The sequence below is a fragment of the Triturus cristatus genome, chromosome 3_2 (assembly GCF_964204655.1).
Source record: "Triturus cristatus chromosome 3_2, aTriCri1.1, whole genome shotgun sequence".
Lineage (NCBI taxonomy): Eukaryota > Metazoa > Chordata > Amphibia > Caudata > Salamandridae > Triturus > Triturus cristatus.
The window spans coordinates 1,197,921,148-1,197,936,591 of NC_140584.1; the positions used below are offsets into that span (position 1 = coordinate 1,197,921,148).

Sequence of the window (15,444 nt, forward strand, 5' to 3'; positions counted from 1 at the left end):
ATTTGTCACAGAATTCTGGTAGGGGCAGACCTTTTGGTAACAACAGATTGGATTGGGTACCCCAGTATTTACCGATAAGAAATAGGTTTGACCCACTCATGGGATTGGAGGGGGTGGATTGACTCCGGAACGATTGCATCTCTAATAGCGGGGTTAAAGACACGGCTAGGGATACGGCTGTTAGCCCCAGGAGGACAAACTCAGATGAAGCAGTTGGTTTTTGGGTAGAGACGGTTAGCAATATAAGTCCATCTTGTAATCCGTTGATTCTCCCCATAGTGGCGTACAAGGGAGGGAGAGGAGAGGTAGAACAAATAGCAACGGCACCTTTGGGCATAGAAAATACTTATATGGCAGTAAATCAGAGTAGGAGAGACAACACCAGACAGTTAAAATTGGCACCTCCTGATGCAGTAAATAATCCTGTAGGAATAATTCAGGGTGAGAGTGATGTGAACCACTTGAAAGTAACAATATTCTTGGGGAAAGAAGATATTCTGGCCGAGGGATGCCCTTTCCGCCTGATCTCATGGAAGATAGCTGGGCTTTCTCGGAGGCTGGAGGACCCGGTGTGGTTAAAATTCATCGAATCCTTTGATATAATTTGCCTTCAAGAAACCTGGAGTAGAGTGGACCATACCTTGGACAGATATCAAATGTTTAATGTTCACGCTGAGCCCTCACATGCTGGAAGAGCTAAGGGTGGCCTCATGACAGCTATTTCGGTGAAGTATAATACGATAAAAACGGTTTTATTGGTGGAATCTCCCTGGTACCAAATGCTTATGATTAAGGATTTATTTCCAGTACCCTTGCTTCTAATAAATTGGTACTACAATATATTTGATGCCCATGCTACATCGGTTATTGAAAAATTACAGGATGAGATTGTTAAAGTGACCAATAGCGTATTTCCCCTTTTTATTATGTGGATAGGTGATTTTAACTGTGCTTTGTGCAAGTTTAGCGGGACTAGAGTCTGTGGCTTGGTAGATTTAAGTGATCAGCCTTTGGCACATTTTAAGCACTCAAAACAAGGGGATGCTTTGAATAATATCATCACGATTAATGAACTTTGTATCCTGGACATGCCTAGTTTTTCTAGACCATCGGGTATACCCACCTTTCAAGGTACAGGGGGCCAAATGAATGTAATTGATTTCGCTATGGTCTCTAGCAGGTATGCCCACCTTGTTAATGATTTTCAGATTAAAGTGAATCCTGCTAGTGACCATAACCCCTTAATCTTCAGTCTGAACACTGTCCTTGAGAGAGTTCAATAAAATACAGCCAGAATCAAGGGGTCTCCTTAAAATGGGATAAGGTAGACGCAAGGCAATTGGAGGTCGAGATTTTTAAGACAAATAAGGCAGGGATAGATGCTTGCTTATTAAGATTGCAATACATTTAGACTAAAGGGGTCACATATATAAACATATTGTAAAGTGCTTGTGCATTCCATTAAAATACAAATCCGCATAATAGTCTATTACAATATGTTTCCAATAATAATACTATTCAATATCGACTTCTAATATTGAGTGCCAGTCTAATAAAATAATAAAACTAAGCACAGCGCTACATATAGCTGGAGTTGACAAGGACAGTAGATACTCATAACCCTCTTTATATAACGGGATGCAAGGGTTAACAAAACAGGCTTAATAAACCGGTTTCTTGGATCTTTATACAAAGCACAAAAAAGGATGGTGTACACCAAGAATAAAAAAGGAGCCAGAATACATCCCTGGCGAACACCTTCAGTGGATGGGATGGATTTTGTCTTCTCACCACCTGGTCCATATCAAATCCTCACTGTTGTGGCAGCATGGAGCCTGCGAAGCAGGATGACCAGCGGTTCTTCAAACCCAATGGTCTCCATCATTTGCCACAACTTTCCTCTGCACACAGTGTCAAAGGCACTGGATAAGTCCATGAAGGCCAGGTGAATACAACTGCGCCTGGCCCTCATGTACTTACCCATAATTAAAGCCAAATTAAGACATTGCTCTGTGGTTCCTTTGCCTCTCCTAAACCCATACTGGGAATCCACGATAATACCTGATGACTCAGCCCATGTTTCCAGGCGTGCCAGTATCACTCTTCCCATCAACTTACAAGACGCATCTATTAATGATATCGGTCTGTAGCAGCACGGATCACCCTTGTCACCCTTTTTAAAGATCGGTAACACTACCGCCTCTTGCCAGGAAGTTGGAATACGCCCTACCACAATAGCTCTAAATACATTTAATAAAAGTGGTGCCCACACCTTAACATTGTGTTTAAAAAGGTCTAAAGGGACTGCATCGGGCCCTGGGGCCTTTAGTATGGTGCCCTTCCTTAAAGCAGCCTCTACCTCTGAGAGAGTAAGTGATAGGCTAAGCGTTTGGGCTGACTCCAAATGGAAATCGCCGACCCCCTCATTCAGAGTAGACAACGTCACCTCATTCGGATTAAAAATTCTTCCATAATGTGCCTCCCAGGTATCCCCCGGTATATACACTAGCATATTACCCTTTTCTTCACTCTGTAAAAATGGGCGGTTTATAATCTCCCAAAATAGCCTGCTATCCCTTAGTTCTGACGCTTCACTTAAGTCTTCCCATGCCTTTGTCCTTAAATCTGATTTTCGCCTATTAACGACATCTCTGTACATTTTCCTAGAATTTCTAACAAGCTCCCTATCCCGTGGTACTTGATGTAATGCTTTCGTTAATCTTGATTGTGCTGCGGAACATTCAGCATCAAACCATTTGTATCCAATTTCTTTCCCCCCCCCCCCCACGGTTTTTAGGAGGTGGGATGCCACATTGCCTAGAAGAGCCTCAAAGTTCTTAATTATTAAATCTGGCTCAGTGGTGGGGGTTAAGCAAGCATCTATCCCTGCCTTATTTGTCTTAAAAATCTCGACCTCCAATTGCCTTGCGTCTACCTTATCCCATTTTAAGGAGACCCCTTGATTCTGGCTGTATTTTATTGAACTCTCTCAAGGACAGTGTTCAGACTGAAGATTAAGGGGTTATGGTCACTAGCAGGATTCACTTTAATCTGAAAATCATTAACAAGGTGGGCATACCTGCTAGAGACCATAGCGAAATCAATTACATTCATTTGGCGCCCTGTACCTTGGAAGGTGGGTATACCCGATGGTCTAGAAAAACTAGGCATGTCCAGGATACAAAGTTCATTCTTAATATAATATATTACGTGTTTTTTTTTTAACAATTTTATGTAATCTTTTTAAATCTGTGTATACTTTTATGATTCTACTTATGAATCGAAATAAAGTTTATTGAATCGAGACTGTCTCTCAACGCCCCCTGTACTCAGTCTCACTCTCTAGTGGGGGGGGGGGGGGTCCCTGGAGCGCCTTTAACATACCGAGACTGTCTCTCAACGCCTTCTGTACTCGCTCTCACTCTCTAATACTGAGACTGTCTCTCTACATCTGCTGTGCTCAATCTCACTCTCTAGTACGGGGGGGGGGGTCTCTGGAGCGCCTCTAAGATACTGAGACTGTCTCTCAACACCTGCTGTGTTCAGTCTCACTCTCTAGTACGAAGGGGTCCCTGGAGCGCCTCTAAGATACCAAGACTTTCTGAATGTCTCCTGTGCTCGGTCTCACTCTCTAGTATGGGGGGATGGGGGGTCATTGGAGCTCCTCTAAGATACAGAGACTGTCTCCGAACGCCTTCTCCGCTCGGTCTCACTCTCTAGTACTGGGGGGGTCCCTGGAGCCCCATCTAAGATCCAAAAGACTGTCTCTGAACGCCTCCTGTGCTCTGTCTCACTCTCTAGTACTGGGTGGGGGGTCCCTGAATCCCCTCTATGATACTGAGACTGTCTCTTAATGCCTTCTCTTCTCAGTCTCACTCTCTAGTACAGGGGGTCCCTTGCAGCACCTCTAAGATACTGAGACTGTCTCTCAACACCTTCTGTGCTCGCTCTCACTCTCTAGTACAGGGGTGGGGGGGTCCCTGGAGTGCCTCTCAGATACAAAGACCGTGTCTGAAGGCCTCCTGTGCTCAGTTTCACTCTCCAAGACGGGTGGTCCCTGAATCTCCTCTATGATATCGAGACTGTCTGTGAACGCCCCCTGTGCTCGGTCTCACTCTCTAGTCCTGGGGGGTCCCTGGAGCGCATCTAAGATCCCGAGACTGTCTCCGAACGCCTGCTGTGATTTGTCTCACTCTCTAGTACAGTTGTGGGCGGTCCCTGGAGTGCCTCTAAGATACAAAGATTGTCTCTGAAGGCCTCCTGTGCTCAGTCTCACTCTCCAGTACGGGGGGAGGGGTCCCTGAATCCCCTCTATGATACCGAGACTGTCTCTAAACGCCCCCTGTGCTCGGTCTCACTCTCTAGTCCTGGGGGGTCCCTGAATCCCCTCTATGATACTGAGACTGTCTCTGAACGCCTTCTGTGCTTAGTCTCACTCTCTAGTACTGGGGGGGTCTCTCCCGTGCTCGGTCTCACTCTCTAGTGCGGGGAGTGGGGGGGGGGGGGTCTCTGGAGCGCCTCTAAGATACCAAGACTTTCTGAATGTCTCCTGTGCTCGGGCTCACTCTCTAGTATGGGGGGGGGGGGGGTCATTGGAGCTCCTCTAAGATACAGAGACTGTCTCTGAACTCCTCATGTGCTCGGTCTCACTCTCTAGTACTGGGGGGGTCCCTGGAGCCCCATCTAAGATCCAAAAGACTGTCTCTGAACGCCTCCTGTGCTCTGTCTCACTCTCTAGTACTGGGTGGGGGGGGGGGTCCCTGAATCCCCTCTATGATACTGAGACTGTCTCTGAACGCCTTCTGTGCTTAGTCTCACTCTCTAGTACTGGGGGGGTCCCTGGAGCGCATCTAAGATCCAGAGACTGTCTCTGAATGCCTGCTGTGCTCGGTCTCACCCTCTAGTACTGGGGGGGACCTGGAGCCCATCTAAGATACCGAGACTGCCTCTCAACTCCTTCTTTGCTCGGTCTCACTCTCTAGTACTGGGGGGTCCCCGGAGCGCCTCTAAGATACCGAGCCTGTCTCTGAACGCCTTCTGTGCTCGGTCTCACTCTAGTGCGGGGGGGGGGGGTGGTGGTCTCTGGAACGCAATCTAAGATGCCGAGACTGTCTCTCAACTCCTTCTTTGCTCGGTCTCACTCTCTAGTACAGGGGGTCTCTGGATTGCCTCCAAGATACCGAGACTGTCTCCCAACACCTTCTGTGCTCGGTCTCACTCTTTAGTCCTGGGGGGTCCCTGAAGCGCCTCTAATAAGATACCGAGACTGTCTCTCAACGTCCCCTGTGCTCGGTCTCACTCTCTAGTCCTGGGGGTCCCTTGAGCGCCTCTAAGATACAAAGACTGTCTCTGAACGTCCCCTGTGCCCGGTCTTACTGTCCAGTACTGGGTGGGGAGGGGGGGGAGGGGCTCTGGAGCGCCATCTAAGATAGACTGTCTCTGAACACCTCCTATGCTCGGACTCACTCTCTACTACGTGGGTGTCCCTGGAGAACCTTCTATTTGAGACTGCCTCTGAACGCCTCCTGTGCTCGGTCTCCCTCTCTAGTACTTGGGGGGTCTCTGGAGCGCCATGTAAGATACCAAGACTGTCTCTCAACACCTCCTGTGCTCAGTCTCACTCTCTAGTTCTGGAGGGTGCCTGGAGCGCCATCTAAGATACAGAGTCTGTCTCTAAATGTCTCCTGCACTGGGTCGCATTCTCTAGTACTGAACGATTCCCTGGAGCACCATCTAACAAATAGAGACTGTCTCTTAATACCTCCTGGGCTCGGTCTCACTCTGTAGTACTGGGGAGTCCTTGGAGCACCATCTAAGATACAGACACTGTCTCTCATCTCCTCCTGTGCCGTGTCCCACTCTCTAGTACTGGGGATCGATGGAGCAGCATCCCGGGTACAGAGACTTTCCCTGAATGCCTCCAGTGATGGGTATCACTCTGTAGTACTCAGGGTTGATTTAGCATCATCTGGGGGAACCGAGACTTTCACTGAACGCCTCCTGTGCTGGTTAGTACTCAGGGTTGATTTAGCATCATCTGGGGGTACTGAGACTTTCACTGAACGCCTCCTGTGCTGGGTAGTACTCAGGGTTGATTTAGCATCATCTGGGGGTACTGAGACTTTCCCTGAAAGCCTTCAGTGATGGATATCACTCTGTAGTACTCAGGGTTGATTTAGCATCATCTGGGGGTACTGAGACTTTCACTGAACGCCTTCAGTGATGGGTATCACTGTGTAGTACTCAGGGTTGATTTAGCATCATCTGGGGTACTGAGACTTTCACTGAACGCCTCCTGTGCTGGGTAGTACTCGGGGTTGATTTAGCATCATCTGGGGTACTGAGACTTTAACTGAACGCCTCCTGTGCTGGGTACTACTCAGGGTTGATATAGCATCATCTGGGGTACTGAAACTTTCACTGAACGCCTCCTGTGCTGGGTATTACTCAGGGTTGATTTAGCATCATCTGGGGGTACTGAGACTTTCCCTGAACGCCTTCAGGGATGGGTATCACTCTGTAGTACTCAGGGTTGATTTAGCATCATCTGGGGTACTGAGACTTTCCCTGAATGCCTTCAGTGATGGGTAGTACTCAGGGTTGATTTAGCATCATCTGGGGTACTGAGACTTTCCCTGAACGCCTTCAGTGATGGGTATCACTCTGTAGTACTCAGGGTTGATTTAGCATCATCTGGGGGTACTGAGACTTTCCCTGAACGCCTTCAGTGATGGGTATCACTCTGTAGTACTCAGGGTTGATTTAGCATCATCTGGGGGTACTGAGACTTTCCCTGAACGCCTTCAGTGATGGGTATCACTCTGTAGTACTCAGGGTTTATTTAGCATCATCTGGGGGCACTGAGACTTTCCCTGAATGCCTTCAGTGATGGGTATCACTCTGTAGTACTCAGGGTTGATTTAGCATCATCTGGGGGTACTGAGACTTTCCCTGAATGCCTTCAGTGATGGGTATCACTCTGTAGTACTCAGGGTTGATTTAGCATCATCTGGGGGAACCGAGAATTTCACTGAACGCCTCCTGTGCTGGGTAGTACTCAGGGTTGATTTAGCATCATCTGGGGGTACTGAGACTTTCCCTGAAAGCCTTCAGTGATGGGTATCACTCTGTAGTACTCAGTGTTGATTTAGCATCATCTGGGGGTACTGAGACTTTCACTGAACGCCTTCAGTGATGGGTATCACTGTGTAGTACTCAGGGTTGATTTAGCATCATCTGGGGTACTGAGACTTTCACTGAACGCCTTCAGTGATGGATATCACTGTGTAGTACTCAGGGTTGATTTAGCATCATCTGGGGTTCTGAGACTTTCACTGAACGCCTCCTGTGCTGGGTAGTACTCAGGGTTGATTTAGCATCATCTGGGGTACTGAGACTTTCACTGAACGCCTCCTGTGCTGGGTAGTACTCGGGGTTGATTTAGCATCATCTGGGGGTACTGAGACTTTCCCTGAACGCCTTCAGGGATGGGTATCACTCTGTAGTACTCAGGGTTGATTTAGCATCATCTGGGGTACTGAGACTATGATGTACGATGTGTGAAATATGAAAATGGCAATAAAAATATGTTTAAAAAAAAAAAAATCTGGGGTACTGAGACTTTCCCTGAATGCCTTCAGTGATGGGTAGTACTCAGGGTTGATTTAGCATCATCTGGGGTACTGAGACTTTCCCTGAACGCCTTCAGTGATGGGTATCACTCTGTAGTACTCAGGGTTGATTTAGCATCATCTGGGGGTACTGAGACTTTCCCTGAACGCCTTCAGTGATGGGTATCACTCTGTAGTACTCAGGGTTGATTTAGCATCATCTGGGGGTACTGAGACTTTCCCTGAACGCCTTCAGTGATGGGTATCACTCTGTAGTACTCAGGGTTTATTTAGCATCATCTGGGGGCACTGAGACTTTCCCTGAATGCCTTCAGTGATGGGTATCACTCTGTAGTACTCAGGGTTGATTTAGTATCATCTGGGGGTACTGAGACTTTCCCTGAATGCCTTCAGTGATGGGTATCACTCTGTAGTACTCAGGGTTGATTTAGCATCATCTGGGGGAACCGAGACTTTCACTGAACGCCTCCTGTGCTGGGTAGTACTCAGGGTTGATTTAGCATCATCTGGGGGTACTGAGACTTTCCCTGAAAGCCTTCAGTGATGGGTATCACTCTGTAGTACTCAGTGTTGATTTAGCAACATCTGGGGGTACTGAGACTTTCACTGAACGCCTTCAGTGATGGGTATCACTGTGTAGTACTCAGGGTTGATTTAGCATCATCTGGGGTACTGAGACTTTCACTGAACGCCTTCAGTGATGGATATCACTGTGTAGTACTCAGGGTTGATTTAGCATCATCTGGGGTTCTGAGACTTTCACTGAACGCCTCCTGTGCTGGGTAGTACTCAGGGTTGATTTAGCATCATCTGGGGTACTGAGACTTTCACTGAACGCCTCCTGTGCTGGGTAGTACTCGGGGTTGATTTAGCATCATCTGGGGGTACTGAGACTTTAACTGAACGCCTCCTGTGCTGGGTACTACTCAGGGTTGATTTAGCATCATCTGGGGTACTGAAACTTTCACTGAACGCCTCCTGTGCTGGGTATTACTCAGGGTTGATTTAGCATCATCTGGGGGTACTGAGACTTTCCCTGAACGCCTTCAGTGATGGGTATCACTCTGTAGTACTCAGGGTTGATTTAGCATCATCTGGGGTACTGAGACTTTCCCTGAATGCCTTCAGTGATGGGTATCACTCTGTAGTACTCAGGGTTTATTATGCATCATCTGGGGGTACTGAGACTTTCCCTGAATGCCTTCAGTGATGGGTATCACTCTGTAGTACTCGGGGTTTATTTAGCATCATCTGGGGGTACTGAGACTTTCCCTGAATGCCTTCAGTGATGGGTATCACTCTGTAGTACTCAGGGTTGATTTAGCATCATCTGGGGGTACTGAGACTTTCCCTGAATGCCTTCAGTGATGGGTATCACTCTGTAGTACTCAGGGTTGATTTAGCATCATCTGGGGGAACCGAGACTTTCACTGAACGCCTCCTGTGCTGGGTAGTACTCAGTGTTGATTTAGCATCATCTGGGGGTACTGAGACTTTCACTGAACGCCTCCTGTGCTGGGTAGTACTCAGGGTTGATTTAGCATCATCTGGGGGTACTGAGACTTTCCCTGAAAGCCTTCAGTGATGGGTATCACTCTGTAGTACTCAGTGTTGATTTAGCATCATCTGGGGGTACTGAGACTTTCACTGAACGCCTTCAGTGATGGGTATCACTGTGTAGTACTCAGGGTTGATTTAGCATCATCTGGGGTTCTGAGACTTTCACTGAACGCCTCCTGTGCTGGGTAGTACTCAGGGTTGATTTAGCATCATCTGGGGTACTGAGACTTTCACTGAACGCCTCCTGTGCTGGGTAGTACTCGGGGTTGATTTAGCATCATCTGGGGTACTGAGACTTTCACTGAACGCCTCCTGTGCTGGGTATTACTCAGGGTTGATTTAGCATCATCTGGGGGTACTGAGACTTTCCCTGAACGCCTTCAGTGATGGGTATCACTCTGTAGTACTCAGGGTTGATTTAGCATCATCTGGGGGTACTGAGACTTTCCCTGAACTCCTTCAGTGATGGGTATCACTCTGTAGTACTCAGGGTTGATTTAGCATCATCTGGGGTACTGAGACTTTCCCTGAATGCCTTCAGTGATGGGTATCACTCTGTAGTACTCAGGGTTTATTTAGCATCATCTGGGGGTACTGAGACTTTCCCTGAATGCCTTCAGTGATGGGTATCACTCTGTAGTACTCAGGGTTGATTTAGCATCATCTGGGGGTACTGAGACTTTCCCTGAATGCCTTCAGTTATGGGTATCACTCTGTAGTACTCTGGTTGATTTAGCATCATCTGGGGTACTGAAACTTTCACTGAACGCCTCCTGTGCTGGGTATTACTCCGGGTTGATTTAGCATCATTTGGGGGTACTGAGACTTTCCATGAACTCCTCCGGTACCAGGTCACACTCTCTAATACTGGGGGCCGATGGAGCAGCATCTGGAGTAAACAGACGTTCCCTGAACGCCTCTTGTGAAGGGTCTTACTCTGTAGTACTGGGGGTCGATGGAGCAGAACTTGAGGTGCTTACATTGGTAGGACAACCTGCGGTCTGGTGTGTCCCCTCCGACTGTGCTGTGGGTGCTTGGAGTTTACTGCGAGGTGCCCTGATTACTAGGACTTGCCTTAAGTGCTGGTTCGCCCTTCGATAGTGTCAGGGGTCCAGAGGGCAGCATTAGGGGTGCAGAGATTGGCACGGTATCTCTTTTGTACCAGGGTCCCTTATTGCAAGGCAGTCTTGTAGCTTTGTTGAGCTGAGCTTGTTTTGGGTTGACATGTCTTTTGGGGTGTCGCAGGCATGTTGGGGTCACCTTCTTTGTCTCTTGAATAGTACTGATCCAGGTGTGGGATTCAGCCATGTTTGTGGTGCCCCAGGTGATGTGGCCTCCTCCTGCCTTGCTTTGGTGGACCAAATGCAGAGGTCGTTAGTGCCTTCTTCTGTGCTGGTGCATATCTTTGTAGGGTTCTGTTTCTGATTTCTGTGCTTCAAAGAGTGTTAGACTCCAAACACCACACAAGACTCTCTTTCAGCTGTGCAGGTCACTGGGTTGGGTATGCAGAGGGTGTTAGGTCTGGCTTAACGGTACATCTGTCACTTGACTTTATGTGATCACCAGAAAAAGAGCTTTAGGAACCACCTCTGATGGGCTTTGGCTCCACCCACGTGTTGATCTGCCTCTTTACAATCTTTTGATTGGCTGAAGGTGTGTGCGTCTTCGGAAAAGAAGGCCTGTTTTGCCCTTCGGCAAAGCTTATGCTCAGGACAGTCGGCTGGGGTTGGTGAAAGGCCACTGATCAAGGCCTGATTGGTTCATTAGGAAAGGTAAGGTCAGATGACATTATCTGCTCTGTTAAGAAAAGTATCTAAACATGGCAATAGAGCTGCAAAATCGATTGTAAAGAGCAGATGTTAAAGCCAATAGGCCTTAAAGAGTAGATTGTTATCACAGTGGTCATGCCTTTTAGAGAGGTTTTATCAAAGGGAATCTCACGGATTACCTGATCACATAAGGTTTTTCACGCGGATTACATTCTGACAAACTCTCAGGATAGATTTGTACTGTGATCATTTGTGTCAACCCCTCTTGAGAGAGATTGTACATTTTTTGCCAAATATAATTTTGTGTATATTTCTAGTTTTATTGCTGTGCAGCTTGTGACTACCTTGTGGGAAAGCTCACTGTCAACACTATAAGCCTGAGGAGGTAACCGTGAAAAGCCTATTGGAAGGATTATCAGGAGTATAGGCTTGATTGGTTCTTGGGGTGAAGTTTGATCACTTGGCATAAGTCTTTGTTGTTTATTATTAAAAGTTATGACAAAGGCAGCAGGCCGCACTGTTTTATTGTGAAGAGCATATGTTAAACCAACTGGCTTTTCAGGGTGAATTGCTATTACAGTGATAAAGCCAGCATACAGGTATTTTGTTACATGGAAGCTCATAGAGTACCGTACCGCACAAGGGTTTTGGGGTCGGTCCCTCCTACCTCCCCCAAATAAACCCTGGGTTTAGACGCTTGTTCGGGGGTGTACTTGTTCAGACTACTTCAGCAATTGACTGTGCTTTGTGAGTGACAGAATTTCACCTTAGGACATATGTGCATCACCTGAAATTGAGTGCTCTTCGTCTCAGGCACATCCTTTACTTTTCCATTTCATCCTTTTGTAGGTCCGCTTTCATTTACTTCCTTCTGTTTTCATTTGCTTTTTTTAGACTACTGTCTACACACCAGGCAGTGCTACCTGGGAGCTCACTTGCCCCTCACTTTGTCTGCAGGGCACCATATCACTTATGGCCAATTCATCTGCAGTGCACCACATCCTCCACACAAGCACTGCTTCTAGATCAGGTGGCCATCTTTGAGTGGTGCTGTCCTCAGTGTATCACTGTTTTATCATTCCAAGATGGCCACTAAGATGAGAAGTAATGTCAATCATCTTGGTTTGGTACAGCAATGAAACACTATGGACAATATCATCTACAGATGACCGTCTGCTGCTATGTTAATTTTGTCCTAATTTTTTATTGCAGGCATATGCTCACCAGATTTAAGCTGCAGCATTTTTCTCATATTTTATACTTTTATTCTTTTAATTTAGCTTGTGTGATCCTGGTGAGTGTGTGATGTGTGAGTGTGTTTAATTGTGGACGGGATGGTTGAATGCAAGAACGAGTCAGTCGGTGGAGGAATGGATGCTTGAGTGCAAGGATGAATGAAACAATGCATATATGAGTCACCAGTGTCTGCAGTATCCGGTATAAGCCAGACCTGTTGGTATTGCCAATGTTTATTTTTAATTCTTGGAGCATTTTGCTGTAGGTTCATTTAGTTTGTGATGTGGAGGATGAGTGCATTCTGGGGTGTGGGTGTCATCCTGTAATTAACATCCCACAGTGCCCTCCGTGAATTTTTACAGCACATAATGATGATTGGTGATGATATAATCAGTGCTGTGATGTTTATTTTAAATGCCTGTGGGTGCTCAGCTGTGGTAGGATTCTTTCTATGAATAATATAGTTAGTGCTGTGAGTGATGTTCTGGTATTCACTGGTGCACCTTCCTATACCCCCCTTGTTTTGTCTGGTTGTTAGTCATGCTTTGTATTTGTGTTCAGGTGCCTTCCCGTGTCCCCCCGGTTTCATTCAGTTGTTAGACATGCAGTGTGTTTCAGTGTTCGAGTGCATTCCTGTGGCCCCCTGGTTTCATTCGGTTGTTAGTCATTCAGTGTGTTTCAGGTGCCTTCCCGTGTCCCCCTGGTTTCATTCGGTTGTTAGACATGCAGTGTGTTTCAGTGTTCGAGTGCATTCCTGTGGCCCCCTGGTTTCATTCGGTTGTTAGTCATTCAGGTGCCCTCCTGTGGCCCTCTGGTTTCATTCGATTGTTAGTCGTGCAGTGTGTTTCAGTGTTCAGGTGCCTTCCCGTGGCCCCCTGGTTTCATTTGGTTGTTAGTCATTCAGTGTGTTTCAGGTGCCTTCCCGTGTCCCCATGGTTTCATTCGGTTGTTAGACATGCAGTGTGTTTCAGTGTTCAGGTGCCCTCCTGTGGCCCTCTGGTTTAATTCGGTTGTTTGTCATGCAGTGTTTCACTGCTTGGATACCTTCTTGCAGGCCCTCTGGCTTAATTCAGTTATGTTTATTCTGAAGATGGTGTTGTTGTGTCCCTTGGTATTGATTGCTGTGCTTGGAAGACCACTGAAATCTGTATCCTAATCTGTTCCTCATGGTTCTCTCTCTAACAGGGCCAGGTATGGATTAACGGATTTAACCTTGGGCGTTACTGGCCAGCCAAAGGTCCCCAGCAGACCCTCTTTGTGCCCGCTACCCTCTTGGTAGCCAGTCGCCCCAATAACATCACCCTCCTGGAGCTGATGGGCGCTCCAGCCAACCCGTGGGCTCTCTTCATCGACCGCCCCATTCTCAATGGTACTTGGAGCAAGTATGAAGTGGTCATAGGGATCAACTGAGAGGAGATGGCACGTCCACATCAGAAAAAGTACCTTCACAACAAGCCCTCTATGCCCAGCCTCGAACTACAGTCACAGGACGTTGATGCTGCCAAAAGACACTTGAATGCCTTCTCAAACACACAACTGGTCTGACCACAAAGGAACATAGCCTCAGCACGGCACTGAGAGCTAGACGGTACATGCACACCTGACCATTCTATGCACTAGTAACTCAAACCAGACCACACACATATATGCAGTGCTATCAAATACAGGCACTCTTATTCCTCTGTAATGACCTTGGTGCTGATCCTATAAGGTGCCCCACATCAGCCCATGGTATTCCAAGAGGGCAAGCTCCTAGGGGACCACAAACGAAGGTCCTTGGGATAAGTGAGGGATGACGTCTCATGAGCATCCCCCTGCTTGGAGCAGTTGAATATTGGCCCAGGAACAGGACAGGAAGTGCTCGGCATCTGAGGCTGGAAGGGAGCCCACAAACGTATGTGATTAAGTATGAGACCAAAAAGGTGCTGGTGGAAAGGAGCACTGGTGGATCAGATCACTGGCGGATCTACTAGAATTGATGGATGCATGGTGGACCAGGCCAGGTCCCCCCCTCAAGCATGAGTGATGCACTTCCAATTCTGATTCTGGATTTGTTGATGTTACTTTGGACAGTTTAAAGTCCTTTTTGTTACTGACTTAAGCTTCTATAATATTAGCTCCACTCCTGTCTTTAGTCATCAACCTCACACAGGGGTGAGACCCACTAAAGTGACTTTCTAGGTGGGTGGGCACAGAACACCGGGCGATTGTAGCCATGTTTTTGTGCCACGTCCTCCCCACTTCATTACATTGTGTCGCCAGCTCTGCCCTCTTGAATTCTGGCTTCTGAAACCGCTATAGCCACATGGCCACTACATTGACCTTCTCTGACTATTTGAAAGCTAGTATATGGCGAGAAGGTCTGCTTCGGAACAGAAGGTTGATCAATATTACAGTGAAGCACCCTGGATACCCAGGCCATCTTAGACTGACCAATGTGCCCTGGGTACCTACTCTTCTTGAGTACTGCCAGCATATTAGTACTGTTACTTGCACCATTAGATGGGACGTTAATTAAAAGCCCAGTCAATTTTATTTAGCTTTTGTGCAGTTTATGATTTTTATACAAGATTGTTGTGGAGTCTGATTTCTGAACTTATCAATAAAGATTTAAGTGAATAATCTCTTTTCTATCGTTTTTTTGGAAGTGACTTCACTTGTGTACCATACCCTGAATAATCTTTTAATTATGAAATTACAGTTCTGATTTGTCACATTCCAGACTCTCTGTCAGGGCTGGTACTTGCCAAGTCTGACATCATTAACACAGTCCTCTTTCTGCCTCTAGGATTTGATGTTTACCAATGCTTCCTACTCATGGACACTTGTCTCCTGGGGCCTGAGCCCTGCCTCAACCCTCTTCCTCGCTCTGGCCTACGATGCCTCTCAGACCCCCTCGTATTCCAGGAGCCTTGTTTCTCTTTACTTTCATACCGTAAGCCGTTAACACAAACTTATTTAGCTGCAGTAACTATTTTACCCAAATGTCTGCACCATCAACTTCTGAAAATAGCCAATAAAACTACAATAAATCTTGTGTGCCCAGACACGACAGTGAACATGTGGTACATGACAATATACAGCTGCTTCCATATAAGCGAGCTGCTGAAAATTACCACAAAATGTTTGTATTAATGAACAGATCCATTTGGACATTACCCTGCAGCCGGGTGAACATAACCGTGCTGTCCAAAGACCCAAATCTTTTGTTTTTTCTACATTGATAGTCGATTCAGATTCCCTGCTCT

At 46.9% G+C, this 15,444-nt stretch overlaps 1 protein-coding gene across 6 annotated transcripts in view; it reads left to right on the plus strand.

Moving 5' to 3' along the window:
* The window catches only part of LOC146859432 (beta-galactosidase-like), a 356,754-nt gene extending 341,932 nt beyond the window's left edge, over positions 1-14,822 (plus strand). For all 6 annotated transcript variants that reach the window (XM_085650133.1, XM_085650132.1, XM_085650130.1 and 3 more), the window contains one exon: positions 13,382-14,822. In XM_085650133.1, the coding sequence (XP_085506259.1) occupies positions 13,382-13,606 (225 nt within the window). In that variant the 3' untranslated portion in view covers positions 13,607-14,822. The remainder of the gene's footprint in view (positions 1-13,381) is intronic.
* The last annotated feature ends 622 nt before the right edge of the window (positions 14,823-15,444 follow it).